The sequence below is a fragment of the Ursus arctos genome, unplaced genomic scaffold (assembly GCF_023065955.2).
Source record: "Ursus arctos isolate Adak ecotype North America unplaced genomic scaffold, UrsArc2.0 scaffold_14, whole genome shotgun sequence".
Taxonomy (NCBI): Eukaryota; Metazoa; Chordata; class Mammalia; order Carnivora; family Ursidae; genus Ursus; species Ursus arctos.
In genome coordinates, this window is record NW_026622808.1 from 67,645,993 (window position 1) to 67,666,650 (window position 20,658).

General features: G+C 44.0%; 2 protein-coding genes and 1 pseudogene across 3 annotated transcripts in view; 2 read left to right on the forward strand and 1 right to left on the reverse strand.

Annotated features, from left to right (window-relative positions):
* The first annotated feature begins 677 nt into the window (after window positions 1-677).
* On the forward strand, window positions 678-1,397 carry LOC123001186 (40S ribosomal protein S27-like; annotated as a pseudogene).
* Window positions 1,398-6,508: 5,111 nt separating this feature from the next.
* On the reverse strand, window positions 6,509-19,536 carry LSM3 (LSM3 homolog, U6 small nuclear RNA and mRNA degradation associated). 2 transcript variants are annotated; one of them, XM_026501439.4, is made up of 4 exons: window positions 19,381-19,536; window positions 17,191-17,301; window positions 14,551-14,646; window positions 6,509-6,817 (listed from the first exon to the last, which is right to left on the reverse strand). In XM_026501439.4, the coding sequence occupies exons 1-4, from the start codon at window positions 19,399-19,401 to the stop codon at window positions 6,737-6,739; spliced, it is 309 nt and encodes a 102-aa protein (XP_026357224.1). In that variant the 5' UTR covers window positions 19,402-19,536; the 3' UTR covers window positions 6,509-6,736. The 2 variants fall into 2 exon arrangements, with proteins under 2 accessions (XP_026357224.1, XP_057167944.1); XM_057311961.1 differs by lacking the exon at window positions 6,509-6,817 and having other exon boundaries at window positions 13,648-14,646; window positions 19,381-19,488.
* XPC (XPC complex subunit, DNA damage recognition and repair factor) overlaps window positions 19,511-20,658 on the forward strand; it is a 28,869-nt gene continuing 27,721 nt past the window's right edge. Inside the window, exon 1 of the mRNA XM_026501437.3 lies at window positions 19,511-19,795. Within this exon, the coding sequence (XP_026357222.2) occupies window positions 19,693-19,795 (103 nt within the window). The 5' untranslated portion in view covers window positions 19,511-19,692. The remainder of the gene's footprint in view (window positions 19,796-20,658) is intronic.

Sequence of the window (20,658 nt, forward strand, 5' to 3'; positions counted from 1 at the left end):
GCTGTACAGATGAAGACACTGAGGCTTCGAGCAGGTAAGAGAATCTGCTCTGTGGAGTGGCAGCATCCGGCCTCAGATCCCCAACCACCAGTCAACTACACGCAAAGGACAGAGTGATGACACAAGCCATCTTGTCTGGAATGTGGCCTTGTCGACAATCTCATTTTAGCTCGACAGGATGTGGGCACAATCAGAAAGGCATTTTACCTTACAACTTGCTCCCTGGGGCCTAAACAGCATGTTGTTTTCTTTCCTTCTTTGCTCCTGGCAGCAACAGATACTGTTGGGTTGGAATTCCACAAACTGTTTAGACTTAAGAAAATAAATGACACAGACTTTGCTGGCCAATATTAATACACATTGCAAACCAAGAAGAGTTGCAAGTTGAAAAGCACAGAGCACAGCGCCACCTGGTGTCGACAAACAAGACAAGTAAGTTTAGGTGCTCTCGCTCAGCTAGAGGAAGCTCGAACAGCACAAACCTCTCAGGAGTAAAACTCTCCCCTGCATTTCCCTTCAGGTGAGGAATTGAGGCCTGAAAGGCTGAGAGGCTTGCCAAAATTCACAAAACAGGAGATGAGAGAGCCGAGTCCTGTTTGGTTTCCAACTCTGTGTCCTTTCCACTGAGGGGAAGAGAACACGGTCATTTCGCCTTTTGTGAACATGGGCTACTAGCTCGTTCAGGGTCTAACTGGCAGCTGGCACTCAGAAGGAAGACCCCTTCCTTTGAAAAGGAGAGTAACCTTGCTGGCAGTGATGACCTCCTGTAAGAACATGCCTCTTGCAAAGATCTTCATCCCTCTCCAGAAGAGAAGAAGAAACACACAAGCGTCAGCCGCGGTTCCTAGCCTTCATGGACGTGGAGTGCCCAGCATGCTATGAACTCACCCCCATCTGTAGCCAGGCACAAACAGCAGTTGCTCCATTCTTCTCTGCCAGCCCGCAGGAGGAAAGGCAAGGCTTGCAGAAGGTGGCTGCTTCAGACAGAGGCAGCCCTCTGAATCAAGATGAGTGGGAAACCATCCCAATAAACCCATTTTGGGTAAGAAAAAAAGAAAAAGAAAAGGGAAGTGACACAGCACAGGAGCAGAAGTTAGGGGACCGTACCGCTGCACCAATTACGCCTTGCAGAACTCCAGGGACTACAGCGTGAGCAGTGCCTGCTAGAGTGAGTCACACAATAGCCCCAGTTGAGGTCTTACTACTAGATGAGCTTGGACTTGCTTGTGGCCGTGGGCAGGTCTCTTTCCGGAGTCCTTGGCCTCTTCCACCCCATGTGTACAACGAAGGTGCTAAATTATACCTGGACCATAGAGGTCGCTGGGATCTGGTCCCTCTCTGACCTCATCTCCTCGGCTCACTCTCCTCCCGCCCACTGGCCTCCTTGCTGACCCTTGACCAGGTGAAATTGTTCTTGCCTCAGAGCCTATGCATGCATTCCAGCTGCGTGGACCAACGCTGTTTTGCCAATTCCCAACAGGACTGGCTCCCTCCAGCTCTGTAGATGTCTGCTCAAATGTTACCTGGTTGGACCTTTCTCAGAGCCCCTCTGATGTTCTGCCTTCTCTCCTGGTACTCTCATGCTCTGTTACCTTACCCTCCACGTCCTTCATAGCACTTAGCACTGTGTACTCATTTTGTTTTGTTCAGTCCTCTAATGACAGAGTCTGGCACTTAGTAGACTTTGATCACAATTTTTAATTGGTTGAATTAAATTATTTCACATTCATGATCCTCCTCCAAACTATCTAGGGAGAAAAAGAGTGGGGATAGTTGGAATAAGATGAATTGAGTGACCTTAGAAAATGGAACTGGCCTCCAGTAGTCTCCACTTCTGTGGTTTCTGCAACTGGTGTCTGTGATGTGTCAGGGACATTCCAGGCAATATCCTAGGCTGTTTATGTAAATGCTTTCCACATCTTACAGCTGACCTTCTGGCATATGTAATTTGCCCAGCTGGTACATGGCACAGCTGGGATTTAAAGCCAGGTTTATGACTCTATCATACTTCCGGACTCTACGGTCAGTTTTCCAACTCACCAAGGGCAACTCTGTGGAGGTCCTGTCAACACCCAGAGCCCAGAGCCCCACAGCCTTGTAGGTGGGATGGAAGCCAAGAAAAGAATTCCTCTGGAATAATCAATATCAGGAACTGCAGTGGGGCATGTTGCTTCCACATCCAGCAAGCTTCTAGAAGCGGCCAAGAAAATAAAAATCTACACGCTCTGGGTATTAAAAGTGAGCAATGGATCTAAAAGGAATTTAAAACACTTGGCCTTGGCTTCCTCATTTCTTGGTGTTAGTTTTCCATGTAAATTGATAACTAGTTAGGTATCTACAGTTGGCACATACTGCTATTCTCAGGTTAATGGTAATGGAAACAAGATGGCTAGGGCAAAAACGTGGGAAGAATTGTCCAGTTATATGGAGGACATCACAAGTATCTGGAAAACAGTGTGCCAAGTTTACCTTGGAAGTATTATTTGCCATGAATGGATAAAGAAGTTGTGGTGTCTATGTATATACGTGTGTGTGTGTGTGCGTGTGTATGTGTATTATTCAGCCATAAGAAGGAAATCCCGTCATTTGCAACATGGGTGGACCCTGAGGGAGTTACGCTAAGTGAAATAAGCCAAAGACAAATACGACATGGCACCACTTATATGTGGAACCTGAAAGAAAGAAGTCAAACCCTTAGAGAACAGAAAAATGGTTGTCAGGGACTGGGGGTGGGGGAAATAGGGAGAGGTTGGTTAAAGGGTACAAACTTTCAGCTATAAGGTAAGGTCTGAGGATCTAACGTAAAACATGGTAACTAGAGTTGATAACCCTGTACTATATACTTGCAACTTGCTCAGAGAGAACTTAAATGTTCTCACCAAAACAAACAAAAACAAAACCCAACCAAATAAACAAAACGAAAAAAACTATGAGGTGATGGATGTGTCACTTAACTAGGTGGCAAGAGTCTTTTCACAACGTATACATCTATCAAATCCCCACAATGCACTTACGAATCTTCTAACTTTTTCACTAATACCTCCATAAAGCTGGAGGCAAAAAAGTACCACTTGCCCCTTCCACCCATAGTGTTGTCACTGGTTTTCCTGTGACTCAATGACTCATCTAGCATATACTGAGGACACACTCTTGGCCAGCCCATGCCAGGGGTTGTGAGTACACAGGTCCCTGGTCTTAAGCAGCAACCTGTCTGGTGGGGCTCAGTGTTCTTCACTCACATTCTGTAAGTAACCCACCTGCCTCAGAGCTCCAAGGACCCCAGTACCTCCTCTCAGCCTAATACCCTCCTGCGTAGCAGGTTCCACACCTAACTCCCAGAGGAGACTCCAACTACCATTAGGCCTAGTCATGGAACAAGTCTACACTCCACCCACACTGAGCAATGGCTTCAAATCAGGGTCTCCACTCTAAGGTGTGTTCCAAGAAATTTTACCAATTATTAAGTAATTCAAAGGAGTTTTTTGCCTATAAATCAGGAGACTACAAGTCATCTTTAACTAACAGGCATTTTTTGTCTCCAGCTCCCATCCACCCTTTCCTCTGATTCCCTTTAGAGACCTACCCCCTCCATGCACAGACTATACGGCTCAGCTGGGGATAATCTTGTCTAGTGCCAGGATGGGTGTGTGGCTCAGGCCTCGCCAGAGCCCTACGTTCTCATGACCATGATGACTGGCGGTGGACCAGCACATGAACCAACTGAGCGTGAGACCACTGCTACTGGCAGGTAGATTTTAAGCCTGATTCGCTACAGGGTAGAGCTTGCCCACATAGTTCACTGGAACTGAGTGACAGAAACACCAACCGAGCCTCTTGATTCCGCCAGGATGACTCCTGGAATTTTCAGTTCCTTTCCCGGTCCAACACAGGTGAGCATTGCTCCACAGCTGGCAATTGCTCCCAGTGGAACGTTCCTCTCCTGACTATAGGCTAAAAGCATTGTGGGCAATAGGTATTTTTGTAATAAAAGGGTGTATGAAACCAGTTTCTCTCTTGGTGTACAGAAAGATACTTGAGTTTATGCAGATCTTTAAAAAAAATCACTATTTGAAATGTGTGAAAACTGTCCACTTGTAGCGAATGATTTTAGTCTAACTTGAGATACTCAAGTTACCTGGGTTTCACTTTGGGCACATTTCATCTCAAAGATAAATGCGCGGTCCTCCACTTTGTCCATCTTCCTTTATGGGAAGCAACGACAATTCAGAACACTCTCCCTTCAGGAAGCCACCAAGACAGGGATCTAGGTATGGCATCTGCTTGAGAGGCTTCCAAAGGAGAGATGGTCAGAAGGCTCCTCTTGAGCTATGTGACCCCATGTTGCAGACACCTCGTCACCAGCTCCAATGACCACAGGCTGTCCAGCTGGCTGGAGCTCAGTGTTCTGCAGCCTGGGAGTCCAAGGCACGGCTCCGGGGTGCCCTCATATTGCATAAGTCCTCAGAGGGCAGCACCGTGCAGCCCCGGAGAGGAAGCCTTGATGAAGGCTGTGTCAGGATGCTGCTTGAGGCACCCCCGTTGCAGGATGAGTCCCAGCACCAACCTTCCAGGTAGGTAGCCTGAACCACAAAAGGGCTCCCCAAACCCACACTGCCTCCTTCTCCTCTGTCTGGTAATATGCAAGCGATTATCCTGCAGTTGAGCTTTTACTGCCCCCGCCCTGTATCTTAGCAGCCAAGAGGTGGGTGGATGTTTATACGTTGCAGCTGAGTCTTAGTGGCACATGGCGGTAGTGTTGCCAGATTTTAAGGCCCATGGTTTCTAGAAACCTTGGTGTGTGAACGACAGCCCTCACTGCCAAAAGTTCTAGTATAATCTATCACTTCTAGGAGAAAAAGGAGAAAGATGACCAAGAATAGAGCAGAAGTATCTAGGGTTCAATCATGGATATCAGAAGCCACTAAAAAGAAACACAACCCTAGAAAGAACTGGAGGATGTGGTAAAGCAAGAGGACCAGATGGCCAGTCATGTCATGGCTGTGGTGGGCATTAGGAGCAGTCTACTACCTAGAGCCAGGGTCTCCACAGCATGCCCACCCCCACCCCCCAAACCCCCCAGATAGGAGCCCAGCAGATTCACACCCTACTGCTCCGTGCTAGCTGTGGGACCACAGGCAAGCAACTCGAGCTCTTTAAGCTTCAGTGTCTCGTAACATTCTGCAGGAGAGTTGTGGTAAAGATTAAGTAGGGACACACACACGAACGGCTTTTGCCTGATGCACTTTGTGCAATACATTACGGTAATCATCCCGGATCATCATCATCCAGGCAAGAGTTCTACTAGGAAAGGGTGATCCAAAGGAGCGGCCACTTGCTGCCACCAGAAGCACAGGTCCCATTTTTCCCATATTGAACAGGCTGATGTAAACAGGTTACCTCCCGGACTACTGAAGCCTAAGGACAAAGTGTGGTGGTAAGCAGAAGCGAAGGAAGGTTCTCCCTTCTCTACTCAGGTAAGATAAAACCTCTGTCAGCTTGCCCACACTTGTCTTCCCCTTTCCCTTAACTTGCAGGGACAAGTACAATAAATCATGAAAAGGAAGCCTTTTTACACAATGTTTACCAAAAGCATCTTTCCTGCACATGGCTTAAAACATTGTGCATGTGTTAGCATATCGTGCTGGATAATGGACTAACAAACACACATTCAGCGTATTTACAGGCCAGCCATCCACATATCGGATTGCTACATTTCAAAATGGTACAGCCTACTTAGTAGAGGATGTCAGGTTCTAAGTCCCGTATAAATAAAGTTTTAGAGACTGCAACACATACACACACTTCCCTCTTTCCCTTTCAAGCATTAAGTGCCGACTGACTGAAGCTAGAAATAAAAAGAGCTCTGCTTTTTAGCCACTGTTTTATTGTGCCACTCAGATATGTTGTTACAGACCGGTCATCATTAATGGCCTGTGATCCAAGAGTGGGAAAATGTTCTTTGACTCATAAAATATGGGCAGCATTGGTAGATTTGACCAAGCCAAACCACACAGGTATATAATCACCAGAGCCTGACCTTAGAGATACATCAGACCAAGCAGAAATAACAGAAATCATGCTTTGTAGCTCACGGCCACCTTAACATTTACAATGGCACGAGACCACTCCACACCCACCCACCCACTCTACCTGTTCTTATTTGGGCGCTCTTCTCTGTGCTCTTATGGCATCCAATAAGCATTATTCTATTAGCACTAACCTCCCTGTCCTCCAATTGTTGGTTTAAAGAACTGCCTCCCCAGAAGACTCGAAGGAAGGACACATATGGGCAAAAATGTAGTTTTTAGTCCTCCACAGTGCCTCAAACCTAGCAGATGCACAGATCAACGTGTACAACTAAAGTCAATGTAAGATGTGTGCTTAAAGAATTCACAAGACAGGAGATGCATTAAAAAATATATCAGAAAAGGAAACACTGAATTTAAAGGAAAAAAGTCAGAAATTGTCTGAGAAAACAACAGAACAAATCAATTCCGGAAAAAAAGAGTTCTGCATCTTGGTGATCACATTTATTGAAAGGGTTGGAAAAAAATTAAGATGCCCTTTAGCTTAAGAATTTTTGAGTTATCTGCAGATCAACTCATTTCAGGAGTGGAAGAATCCTTAGTCATTTCTTAATATCAAAATTTACGCAGGGTTCTCTTTGAACGTCTTCTACATTTAAAGAGGCAACATACAAAAGCTCCTATATTCCATACACGATTAATTCTGTGTTTCAGCCAACTCTTAATGGAGGGGCAACTAGTACAACACCATCTCCCCGGACAAAGAGCATCGGAATATTCCGTTTTGTTGACTGGAAGAGGAAAACAAAAACAGAACACGTTTATACAAATACATAGTAGTATTATTTATTTTTTGAGAGAGCAATTTGAAAACAAAACATTCATCATAACACAAACTGATTTAAAAACCTGACTACTTACCTTTGTAACACAAAAACCACCATATTAACCATTTACTTGTTTGCCCTGGATGTCAACGATGTGGGCAAAGATTAGAGCTATCCACCAAAATCCATTCTCCTCCTCTTCCTGGCACATAGCTAGACCACATTACTCATGTTCCCCTGCAACCGGGTGCAGCCATGGGGCTGGGTTTTAACCAATGAGAAGTAAACAGAAGTGACTGACCCATTAACCTTCTATTAATGCCCTTTCGTGGTCTTCTCCACGCAACTAGACAGGACTCAGATAACGAACTCTGGAGATGGCAGAGCCGAAAGACAGAGGAAGCCTGGGTCTCTGACTGAGTACCAGGAAGAAAGGTATCGTGCTGAACTCAAACTCCACTCAGGACTGTTATGTGGGCAAGAAATAAAATTCTGCTGTGCTGAGCCATTAGCTGTTGCTTCCAGTGCCACTGCACTCACATATGTGGGACAAATACCTTGGGGCACTAGTCTACAGGTCGAGCCTTAGGCAGTAAGGAAACAGATATGGAATATCTGAAATCCTCTTATGCCTTGGCAAGTCACAGGGTACAACTGTTACCTGCAACGACGTGGAAAGTAGTCTAAGGGCCTCCTAAACCCATAGGTTCTAGGGGAAGAGGTGGGAAAAAGCCAAATGTTAGTTGCTGATGCACTCAGCAAGGCAGTGTAAGAGGTGAGCTCAGGTAAGAGCGAGCTGGTTTTCAAGCAAAGATTACAAGAAACAGGATTCCCAGGGTTCAAAAAGCCAACTGTTTTTAGATTCCAAACTGCAGACAATACGCAGGAACAAAAGTTTTGAGGACCAAGCCCAGTGAGCCTTCTCAGTTAAACAAACTCAGCCCTAAGGCAAGGATCAGATTAAGGGTGCTGCTTTCCCACCCAAATTTACTTTAGCAAATGGCCTAAGGGTCAACATTAATTAGAGGCAGAGGAACAGAACAGAGGGAAGAAACTAAAGAAACAAAGGCACCGCCAGGCCATGTATAGGCAAGAACTTTGACTGAAGTTACTGGCCCATAGAATTGTTTGGAAGTGAACAGATCAGACACAGGTGAAGTCCTAAGCTTTTAAGAAATTGCATTCAAAGAAACCAACCCTGGCTAAAAAAGCCTTTGACTATTTCAGTCTTCCGCCATAAGCAAGAACTTGGCTGTGAAAACTCTGTAGCCCCCATTTAGGGCTGCCAGATTTAGCAAATGAAAATATAGATTGCTCAATTAAATCTGAATTCTAGATGAACAGAAAAGAATTTTCTTGGTGTAAGTATGTCCCAAATATCACATGGGACACACTTGACCTAAAAGACAAAAGACTTCTACTACTACCAGGACAGGAACATTTCACACCTCCCCAGGAGATGCTGCTCTGTTTCCATTCCAAAGGGAATATATATATATTTTTTTCTTTTTTGGTGATTATCCTGTCCCTGCTCTGCTGGAGGATGTGGGAGGGGCAATGGTAATAAATTCACCCTTTTAGGTTCTAGGAATCTATTCCACAAGTGACCACATGTAGATCTGACAGAGAGAACTGCCTCTCTGCCAGGCAGAAAATATTAGTAATAGCTGTTGTAGAGAGCAAGATGGAGTTACTCATGTCACACAGGGGCCTGTGTCAAGCAATGACGGGAGCAGCTAAGATTGCCGAGACCAGTACCAGCTGACGACACCCAGAACTGACAGCAAGCAGAAGCGGAGGAGGTCTGCAGGGGCCCAAGACCGATTAAATCCCTTTAAAATGGGAAGATTTGGGGTGCCTTGGGTGGCTCAGTCAGTTAAGCGTCTGCCTTCGGCTCAGGTCATGGTCCCAGGGTCCTGGGATCAAGTCCCACATCGGGCTCCCTGCTTGGCAGGGAGCCTGCTTCTCCCTTCTCATGCTCCCATTATCTCTGTCTCTCTCTCTCAAATAAAATAATAAATCTTAAAAAAAAAATAAAATGGGAAGATTTTTGCAGCCAACTGTCAGACGCCTCAGACAAGGACCTCTCTCTCTGACCACTTCAAAAAGGCAGCTGCCACCGAAGGCTCTCTGCCCGACTGATCGCCGCACAGAACTGAGACTCTTCACTAAACATCAGAAGCAGTAAGTGCCGAGAGCTGACCTGGACCGGACCGAGGCCTTATCTCCACTGCGCGTCCACAGACGGACTTGGCCTTTAGTTCATCAACTTCCTGCCCTCCATGTTACCTTGTTTGTCGTGTGGCTTGTCTCGTCTGCTTTGTGCGCCGTGTAAGAAGCCAAGTCAATCATGGGGTGAAATGTCACTGAGTTTGGAATTCTGGACCTGCTTTATAATTACGATAACCTTGCTTCATGACTGAATAAAGCCGACACCGTGGAGAGACACAACTCGTGTGTCTTCAGTGCGCGCCTTTATAGCGTGCTCATGACGGCTGTGTTTTCATAACTTTTTTCAAAATGTAAAAACTATATTTTATGAGCTTCTTGGGTACTGGAACTAACATAAAGGAACCCCTCACACTAAAATTCAAGAAATGCTTATAAAGTTTAGTATACTAAACTCAAGTACACTTATCTGTCATGGTCTCTGAAAAAGTGATCTAACTCTTCCCTACGACACTCTCAGGGCAGTGGCTCTCAGATGACAACGTGCGTACAGAGTCACCTCTTCAACAGCTCCTAAGATGGTTTCCCAGGCTCCAAGCACGGAGTCTCATTTACTAGGTCAGGGGGTGGCCCAGGAGTTTGCATTTCGAACACGGTCAAGGGTGATGCCAACGCTCCCGCTTTAAGGCACAGAGTCTGAGAATCACTCTCCAAGAAACAAGTGTCATGTGACTGGTGTCTGTTAGGAAGCAGTACTTCCTTCCAGTCTCGTTCGAGTTGCAAAGGTGCACCGAGTTTGAGGACGGCAAGTTTAGTGAGTCTGTGCTGATCAAGGTAATTTATATATTTTACTCAAATTCCTTACTCAGTGGTCGTATTTCTGAACTAAAAAGTTGCTTCCCTTCCTATGGAATCCACTTCATCTGTAATGATTCTCCATTAATTCGATGATAGTTTTCCGGAGATTCAGTGAACAGAAATGAACATGGCAGCATTTTCCAAGGCAAGTAGCTTCTACGATTACATTTAATGACCCCCACACCTGCTGGTGTTCACACCCTTGTGAAACTCCCTTCCCTCTGAGTGTGGGTGAAACCTGTGCCTTGCTTCTAACCAACAGAATACTGCAAAGGTAATGGGATATCACTATCATGATTAGATTACCTAGCAAGTGACTTCCATCTTGCTAGCTAACTCTCTTGCTAGGTCTGATGAAGCAAGCTGCCAAGTAGTGGAGACCCATGTGGCGAGAACTGAGGCTTTCAGTCCAACATCCCTCAAGGAAATGATTCCTGCCAACAACCATGTAAGTGAGATTGGAAGCAGATTCTTCCATGGCTGAGCCTTCAGATGAGACTCCAGTCCTGTGTTGTCTCATCAAATACCCTGAAGCAGAAGACCCAGCTAAGCTGAGTCTGGATACCTGACCTACAGAAATAGTGAGGTAATAAATGTATGTGCCTTTAAGCTTTTAAGTTTTGGGGTAATTTGTTATGTAGCAGTATGTCTTCTTAAGACAAAAAGTACTGTGGTACTTCCCAAATAAGTTTGGGAAACACTGCATACTATACACTTTTTTGGCGATAGTAATGCCAATTAGCTTTAACCTAGGCCTGTTTTACTGAGCTGTTAGAATTACATATGATGTATACAAAATGGATAGCATAGCACTTGACATCAGCAGGCACTCAGCAAAGGTTAGTTCTCTAACCCCTCCTGTTTCCACTTGTTTACTATTAAAGTAAGTTCATGTTATGATAGAATAGTTTTCCATATCTAGTGTTCTCTCTCTGAAGCTATTTTGCCTAATTGCTCACATTCAAGGCACCCGCGGTTTTTCTGTATAGTGGGCACTTTCTAAATTAGATTTTAAAGCCCACAGGAGCAGGGACCGAGCATGGTCTGCCAGATCCTAGAGACTGATAGAACAGGCAGTCTACCCATGTTAGCTCAGCTACTGCTGAGTTCTCCAGAAGAACTAGTGCTCTCCTGCAAACTTCCAGATTTCACTGTCCAGCAACTCCATCACCAACTACTTTGAGCCCCAGGCCCTAACACATAGAAATGAACTCACCAGGCTTTAAAGGCGGTTAGGATGGCGTTGGAAATCCTTACCATATCTTCTCCTAGCTGAACTTGGGTTTCCTCGGCTAGAAAGTGGGAATAACACCGCTGGCCTCACTGTTACTGGATTAAATGTAATAAAACCTGTAAATCTTTGGCCCACAGCAGTTATTCAACATGTATTAGTTGCCTTTCCCCCCTTTCTCTATTCTGTTCCTGGATATTTTCTCTCTACTTTTATCTCTTTTTTTATTCTTGGACTTACTACTTTTTGACTTTACTGTGGTGTGAAAGCAAGAAGCATTCATAAGTAACTGTACTTCAAAATTCAAAATTATGATCTTTCCCTGGGCTTAGTAATATGCAGTACAACACCCTCCTGTGATGCTGGGCGTGGCAGCAGCCACAGCTCCCAGTTAGCCATGTGATCAAGAGGGTCAACAACCAATACACGTACAACCATTCTGTTTTTCACTTTCAGTACCTTATTCAATAAACTACATGGATTACACAACACTTTAGTATAAAATAGGCTTTGTGGTAGATGCTTTTGGGCAACTGTAGGCTAATGTAAGTGTTCTGAGATGTTTAAGGTAGGCTAGGCTAAGGTATGATGTTTGGTAGGTGTACTAAATGTATTTTCAACTTATAGTGGATTTGTCAGGCTGGAGCCCTCCTGGAAGTTAAGGAAGAGCTATACTTTGTTATCTCTACTTCTTCCCCTCCCCCATATTCCTCTAACAACCTGCACATATACTCATCACTCGTAGCTAACATGGCACTATGGGGAACAGAATGAATAATGTCCTGGGCTCTGCTATCAAACAGCTCACAAGATGAAAAGGGATATAGAAATGAAGAATCAATAAGATCGGTGTCAGCTGAGAGTGCCAAAGGTTAGAAGATCCAACCAAAGGAGGAAATGACCAAAGGAAGAAAGAAGGTCCAGATGGTCAGAGAAAGTGTCACTGAGGAGTTAGGACTGGGGAAGTTCTTGAAACAGGCTTTGCAGGAAAAGAGACAAGGGTGATATTCCAGTTAGGGGACACATTATGGGAAAAGACATAGAAGCAGGACTACAGAGGGCACACTCTGAAAGAGCAGCGAGTGTACCAACATGGCCAGAGGAATCATCAGAGAGGAGACTAGAAAGTTTCAATCACACTGTGGAGGGTCTTAACATAGCCTGAACTTGTGCTTTGCTCTACAGACCACAGAAAGCTTTACATGTCTCTAAGCACGACTGTAACAAATGAAAGCATTATTTGAGGACTATTACTTTGGCAGTCAGTTGGGCATGGGATGAAATGGAGGTGGACATAGAGGGAAGTGCCTGAGCCACAGTCATGGCAACAGGAAAGAATATGACACATTTAAATCAGCGTGAAGGAAAAATCAACTGAATTAGTTACTGATCAGTGTGACTGAGAGAAGTCCAAGAAAATTCTGCAACTTACAGTCTAAATAATAGAAAGTCATGAACGGAAATAGGGAATCGACAATGACCTTGTTTTGAAGGTGAAGAACACCAGCAATTTAGCTTTAGATGCACTGACTTCAAGATAACATCCAAAGTGAAAATATTTTCAATGAGAAAACTGGATATGAAAGAGTGAAGCTCAGAAAAGGAATGAAACTGGAGACACAGATTTACCCATAATCATAATGGCCACCAGTCACCACATGCCAAAGCTTTACACATACCTGCATCTTGTTATAATCCTGGGAGGTGGGCAGCGGTGTCATCTAACGGAAGCCCTCGAGGCTTAGGAAGTTTCTATAACTTGCCCAAGGTCATGAAACTAATCGGCGGCAGCAAAAATTTGAGCCTAGATCTGTGAAGAGCTCAAGCTTTGGTGCTGTACTGATTACTAGTACGGACTCATGGCTTATCACATATGATAATGACCGAATGACATGGCTGAGGGAAAAAATGTAGATCGAAATTTAAAAGCCCTTGTTCACAGGGAGAAAGAAAGAAACTTTGCAAAGGAGTCAGCAGTGGTTGAAGACAGACGGAAAGTCAGGATAAAACAGAACCACAAAACCAACAAACACTAACAGTTGAACACTCACTATGTGCTTGTCGCTGATCTAAAGGCTTTTCATGTAACCTCTCAATGAATCCTCAATAGCTATATAAAGTGGGTCCTACTACTGACCCCATTTTATAGACAAGGACACTTGTCACAGACAGGCTGTGTAGTGTGATACAATTAAATAGCTGGTACGCAAGGGAGTCGAGATTTCAATCCAGTCCTACCATCCGAGTGTACATGTTAAACCACTATGCTCCAGGAGGGTCAGAGACTGGCTTCCCAACACTTAGAAGACTTAAGTGTGATCTTCTTTTTTTATATTGAACAATGAAATGTGCCAACATTCCGAAGATCTGCATAACGCCACAAACTAATATTTTCCAAATGACCAGTGCCTGATGTTACAGAATCCTGCACTGTCAAAGATGCACTGAAAGGACAAAGGTAAACCAATGAATTTGCACACAATAAGAGTATGAAAAGTTCACTAATAATAGTCTCAGATGCCATACTGAGACTCACTTTTTTTTTTTTTTGAAGATTTTATTTGTTTATTTGTCAGAGAGAGCGAGCACAAGCAGAGGGAGTGGCAGGAAGGAGGAGAAGCAGGCTCCCCACTGAGCAAGGAGCCTGACGTGGGACTTGATCCCAGGACCGTGGGATCATGACCTGCCTTTCGCTTAACCGAGCCACCCAGGCGTCCCGCAACTAAGAAACTACCACTTGCTGAGTTTTAAAGTAGCATCAGAGGCAAATACCCACAACAAATACTCTTCCCTTTTCTAACTACCTCTCTGTGAGGCTGTATTGTCTTCAACTATAACGTATCATAAAAGATTAAATGCAGAGAAAGATGTGAGAATCTAGATGTCATCAGTTAAGCCAGGCATTAAAGAAACTTGTAAAAAGGTAAAACAAAGATGCTTCTCACCATTTCGTTTTACTAGTTATTGTTAATATGAATGTTACTTACGTTAACATGTAATAGGCTTACTATTACTTTTAAGGAGTATTTTGAGAATTTCTCAGTTTTAGTCTTTATTATTGATAGCTCAGATCCATATCGAACATAAGAACATTGCCCAGCATCACGCTTATATTAGTACACATAGGCATCTTACACTCTCATGTACCCATGAATCCTGGCAACCCTATGAGGTAAGCGGTAGCATTCCTGCTTAAGAATGAGGAAATTAAATCTGCCAAGTTAATTCCCTGGCCCAACGTACCCCAGATAGGATGTGGCCACACCAGTACTGGAAACCAGGTCTGTCTGACCCCAAAGCTTTTGCTTCTGGCTGTTATACTTTACGGAGTCCAATTAGGTATCAAATCATGAAAGGCTTCCTGTAAGTAAGTGTGAAGCTGTTGGATACTAAGAATAATTGACATTTTAAAAGTGAGGAACAGAACTGCATGACTTACTTTATATATCTCTTCGTATGTTTCCTCATCAATTTCTATAGTAGTCACAGTTTCTTCCACATCACCCAATATCATATTTAAATGCTGATCATAAGCCTGAAGTGGAAAGGTAAGGGACCAAGAAATTTAATAATCAAATTAAGAAACAATGAACAAGCCTCACGCACAATACTTATACCACAAATACACTAGTAATACACTGTTTCTTCACAAATTATTTCCAGTGATAATTTAATTGACCTGATAAAAATGTAAAGCTGTTTATATGGCCCAAAACGAGTTTATTCAAAATAACTTGAAATTATTTTTTTTTAAAGTGTCCACTCTATTGGTCATCCAAGGCAGTCACATCACTGATAAGATTTAATTATGAAAAAAAGCAAATTCATCACTTTTCAGTAGACTTCTTTCAATTCCCTCTGTAACAGCATGACAAGAAAGAGGCAGTAAAGGAAATAAAATTCTTTAACTGCTAAGATGATGGCACTGCAGTCTCCCAAAGACACAAGACACTGCCCTTCAACCCTCCCTGTCCTCCACTAACCACCCCCATGTAAAGTAAGTAGAGCAACTCCCTGCGCACTTAAAACCTTGCCAAAATAAGCTGTGTTTGGCACCTGTGCGCTCAATCAATAAATGGTGCAATTCTGATATTCAGGGATGTCCTCAATCCAAATTCCAAAGTTCATATATTTTACTAAAAGGTGAAACTCCAGGGGCCTTGTTCAGAACTCACTTAGGCTAACTTCTAACAGTGTTAAATGGTTTACCAGCTCACATCAAAATAAAGGTAGCCAATCAGCCACGTGGGGAACTGGTAGCAAAACTCACTAACAGAAGCAAAAATCTATACGTGAGGGCCAGAAAACACACACACAAAAGGCTGGGGGCCATTTAGTAATAGAGGCAATCAAGTCTAGAAGGGAACGGAAGCCTCCAAGAGCTTAGACAACACATCTGCCCTGGGTGACTGTCCATATGCCACTGGCCCACGTGATAAAGGGCAATTCTATTTTTCTTGACAAAGTTGCCATTATTCCATTTCCTGGGGTTCCTCTTCTCATAAAGCTAGCTGTGTATTAAGACTACTGTCTCCCTACGGCCCTACTTCCTTTCCAAGTACAGGAGGTTCTTTACCTTTGGGGTTTACAGGAGGTAGAATCAGAGTACTTAAGAGTAAGGCTGCAGTCAGACTGCCTAGGTTCATATTCTGGCCCTCCTTTTACTGGCTGTGTCACCTTAAGCAGGTAACTTCACCTTTCTGAGCCTGAGAGTCTTCAAATCCAAAACAGGACTAACGAGTATCTATCCTCACAGGATTGTTATAAAGGTTAAGTAAGGTATTACATACAAAACATTTATTTTTTAAAAAATAGTTTATTTATTTATTTGAGAGAGAGAGAGAGAGGGAGGGAGCAGGAGAGGAACAAGCAGACTCTGTGCTGAGTGTGGAGCCTGAGGTGGGGCTCAACCCCAGGACCGACTGAACCACTCAGGCGCCCTCATACAAAACATTTATAATAAAAGCACTTGGCATGTTAAATAATGCACAATAAGTATTAGCTATTTTAAATCACTTAAGGTAGAATGCCAGTAATAAAAACAATATACTCAAGAGAGCAACAAGTTGTCAAGAAAAGGCAAAACGTTCAGTATACTCTCTTTATGAATTAATAGGACCACTTCAAAGGACCAATCCTATAGAAATATTTGCAGATATACACAAAGAAATATGTATATAATACTGCAGCATTATTTATAATAGCAAGAAATAGAAAACAATCTTAAAAACCACCATTACCATATACAGAATTCTAAGCAGTCATTACGAAGAATAAAAGAGATCTCTACACACTCATGATCAATAATTTCCAAGAAAGATTAAGTGAAAAAGAAAGGTGCTCAAAAATATGTATGGGGCGCCTGGGTGGCTCAGCCGTTAAGCATCTGCCTTCGGCTCAGGTCATGATCCCAGGGTCCTGGGATCCAGCCCCGCACTGGGCTTCCTGCTCGCCAGGAAGCCTGCTTCTCCCTCTCACACTTCCCTTGCTTGTGTTCCCTCTCTCGCTCTATCCAATAAATAAATAAAATCTTAAAAAAAATATGCATAGTAAGATCCATTTTTATTTAGAGGTGGTATATACAGTGCAAATATATGCATGGGATCACATGTATACGTATATATGTATAAATATACAGAAAAGATCTGAAAGACCATAGACCCAATTTTTAAGTCGTTAGCAAAAGAAACAATGGGATTTCACCTTTTACTCTATGTACTTCTGGGCTATTTAATTTTTCTCACAAGAAAACAAAAATTTATGTACATATCAGTAACTGAAAGAACACTGAAATAATGGAGAGTAAATACTATTTATAAATAAACAGAAGGGAAAAAAATGAAAGAAATGAAAATGTTCTTTAATAAACACATCATTTCTGTTAGGAGAAAACATGTTAAAAATATGAATAAAATGCAGTTGTATTTGGCTTGTACAAACATGGGTGACCTACCTTTCTCTTACCTACATTCAAAATACTCTTCTACATTGAAGAGTGTTTATATTTCAAAGGGGTAGGGTTAGGAAGGGACGACAAGGAAATAATCTGATTTCAAGGTAATTTAATAAATTTACTTACATGTAATCTGCCTCGAAGCTCTCTGTCATTTCTCATTTTCACATAAATTCGCTCATCCAGGCTGAGCCTGATGAGATCCAGGGGCTCTTCTACGGTGTTGGTAGTTTGTTGCTGATAAAAGAAACAGGCTTAGTAATATAGTACTAGAGAGTGCAGTGTTCAAATCATTGCTATACTGTGTGACTGTGGGCAAGTTACTTAAGCCCTCTATGCCTCAGTCTCCTAATCTGTAAAATGTGAGTAATAATAGTGGCTAACTAATGCTGTTGTTGTGAGGCTTAAATGACATATATGAAGGCTTAGAACAGAGCCTGGATCATAGCAAGTACTATATAAATGAAGGCTGAAACATACACACACACAGGAAGGAGTTATACAGCAAAATAATGATGACTGTACTTTGTTCCCTCAAAATCCAAACTGCCTGACCTGATTTCAGTTACAGGAAGTCATTCTCTGGGACTTTAACCTTATCTCAAATATCATTTAGTGATTTGAAAAACATTCACTTAATGATTACCACACACTAATCAGAATGCTAAGGAAAGATGAAAGTTTGAAGGAAGATGATGGGTTCAGTTTGGGTAAAGTTGAGTTTAGGGTACCACCTGGCTGGCAAGATGAATATACTTAGCAGACAATATAGAATACTGGTTGAAGGCACCAGGTTTGAAGTCAGGCAGTACGGGTTCAACTCCTGAATCTGATACGTATGAATTCAAACCTATATTATTAGTTAAGTAGTTTATGAGACAGCACGTGCTGTCACATACAGAGGGGCAGAGGGAGAGACAGAATCTTAAGCGGGCTCCATGCCCAGTGCAGAGCCCCATATACAGCTTGATCTCACTACCCTGAGCCGAAATCAAGAGTCAGATGCTTAACCGACTGAGCCACCCAGGCACCCTGTGATGCTTATGAATTCAGATTAAAAATCATGCCATCTCTAATTTTCAGCTTCCCTGTTTGTAAAATGAGGAAGCCATTATCTTCCCTTCATGATTCTTTTTAGTATTAGATGAGCTAATGTATTAAATCAACATATTTAATGTATTTAAAATAGTACCTGGCAATCTGAGAGTACTTAGAAATGGTTCTTGTTATTATCAATTAAAGAACTGTGACAGATCAGGGCTAAGATAACTTTGAGTCATCCAAATGCAAGGGATGGTTGAAGCCAGGAGTTTTTAAGATTATTCAAGGAGAGTTTCTTTAGTGAGTACATTAGGCTAGTGGAGGTATGCGCCTGAATGTTACAGGCTCTACAGCCCTAAAAAGCTAGACCTGGGGTGGGGGTGGGGATAAAAACCCAAACTGATCTGAACTGGCCCCCATCCCCAGTTAAACAGGTGTTTGTTAAGGACCAGCTAACCAACTACTAGATCAAGATAGAGAGGTCAGTCCCTGCCCTCAAGGAGTTCATTCTAGTGGGGAGAGGCATATTAACAAATATATAGTAATACTGGTAAGATACAGACAACAGAGCCCTCGTGCTCCTTTAGCCTTACTCTAGAATGCCCACTATCCATCCTTTTCATCCTGTAGCTTTAAATGCTGCCTTTTCAAAGAAGCCTCCCTGATTAACCAATTAATTTGCTCAATAAATTATTTGTTCAGTGTTTCCAGCGCTGTTCTAAACAGGATGGTCAGGATGGTGACCAGAACTCCTGCTCTTAAAGAACTCATATTCTTGGCGCCTGGGTCGCTCAGTAGGTTAAGCGGGCACAGGATCACGTTCGTCAATGCCAGGGTCCTTGGTGCTCAGAACGGTGTCTAACCATATAAAACTGATGTTTACTACGTATCTGTTGAATGAGTAACAACTGCGCTCAGTAATAATAACTAGTAAGCTTTATTATCACGCTATCAGAATCCGTGAAGCAGGCAGAGATAATCATTCCCATCCTGCAGACGAAGATGAGATTCAAAAGAAAAGAAGTAACCAGCATAAAGAATAACTAGCTTTCAGGCGGGCTTCGAAGAGGAAAACATCTCAAGGCCTAAGACAAAATTCGGAGGGGGCGCGGTTACCAAGAGACAGCTTAAAGCCGTGATAACCCATAAACAGGCGCCATGACAGGCCACCTTCCGGTGAGCTTGGAGAAAGCAGCCCCGGTACGCAAAGCCGAGCCGGGCCAGGACTGGTAGTGCAGAAACGGCTCTGCAACGAGCCTCTCAGAACTCACTCACCTGGTCCACGTCGTCCGCCATGTTTCAAACCCTGCGCCCTTTCCCGCCTCTCGCGATAGTACGCGAGCCTCTCGCTATTGTCTCCGGAAATTCGAGAATGAAATGCGCCGGAAGGAGAAAGAGATCTGCTATGCGCCGTCTTACTTCGTACGGTTTGTATTGGTCATTTGAGGCTGGGGCGGAGCTTCATGGGCGGAGATTAGGGCTGTAAGGAAGGGGCGTGGCCGTGCCTCGCCCCGCTTGGGGCGGAGCCCGCGCTAAGCTTCCCGCGGTGTGGTGCGTCACTCTCGAGGGGAGTCTTGCCTGGGCAAAATGGTTCGGAAACGCGCGGCCCGCAGGGAGCCGCAGGGAGGTGAACCGTGCGGCCGGAAGGCCAAGGGCGAGAGCGTGGCCGGGCGTGAGGAGAAGGAGGCGGGTGAGAGCGAGACCTAGCCGGGCTTAGGGGGAGATGCTGGAGGAGGGCAGGAGGCAAGTGCGGGGAGCGGGGAGGCGGGACTCCTGGAGGTGGGGGGCGGAGGCTGCCCCGTGCCCATCTGTCCAGAGGAGACGACGTTTCGGCTGCACGGGGAGGCAGGCGGTTGTGTCGCTGCTCTGGTCCTTACCGAAGTTGCTGCGTGCGCATTAGTCCTCTCGAGGAGTGATGCGCCCTGGGCGGTTCCCCTGCAGCCCTCCCTGCCGATTGGCTCTCCCGCGTAGTCTGTTTCCTGCTCCCGTTACCCACAGGATAAAGTCCAACCTCCTGCAGATGGAAGGGGCTGAATAGAGAAAGAGGCATTGCAGTTATTTTGTGGCCCCAGAAAACGGATTGGCCAGAGTGCTGTAGTGTGCGGGCTCCCAGAATAATATCTTCAGTAAATCTCACCCCAGAGTTCCAGATTCGGATCCAACCTGACTTCTCCACCTGTATACCAGATAGGTTTCTTATATTTGTCAAGGGCAAAGCAAAACTCTTGATTTCCCCCTTTAAATCTGTCCTTTCCCCCACCTTTTCCCATTCAATAAATGATCCTTTCACCCACTTGTTAAAGGAAGGCCCTCCTTTTCCTTACACGTACACATCTAATTCGTCTGTATCTCAAATCTTTTCACTTCACTTTATTTCCATGGTCACAATCCCTGCCTAAAGCCACCATCACTTTTCAGTTGAACGATTACAGATGCCTCTTGACTGGTCTCCCTACGTCCCTTTATCCCCCTGCAGTGGTTTTCTCACCCAGCAGCCCAAGTGATTAAAAAAAAAAAAAAAGTGGAACATGCCATGTCGCTACTTCAAACCTG

What these genes read in the sequence shown, in the direction of transcription:
- LSM3 (XM_057311961.1), bottom strand. Translation starts at nt 19,401, where the DNA reads ATGGCGGACGACGTGGACCAG. An exon ending in TGGCGGACGACGTGGACCAG is followed by an intron (nt 17,302 to 19,380) that starts GTGAGTGAGTTC and finishes TTCTTTTATCAG; the next exon opens with CAACAAACTACCAACACCGT. An exon ending in AGCTTCGAGGCAGATTACAT is followed by an intron (nt 14,647 to 17,190) that starts GTAAGTAAATTT and finishes TTTCCACTTCAG; the next exon opens with GCTTATGATCAGCATTTAAA.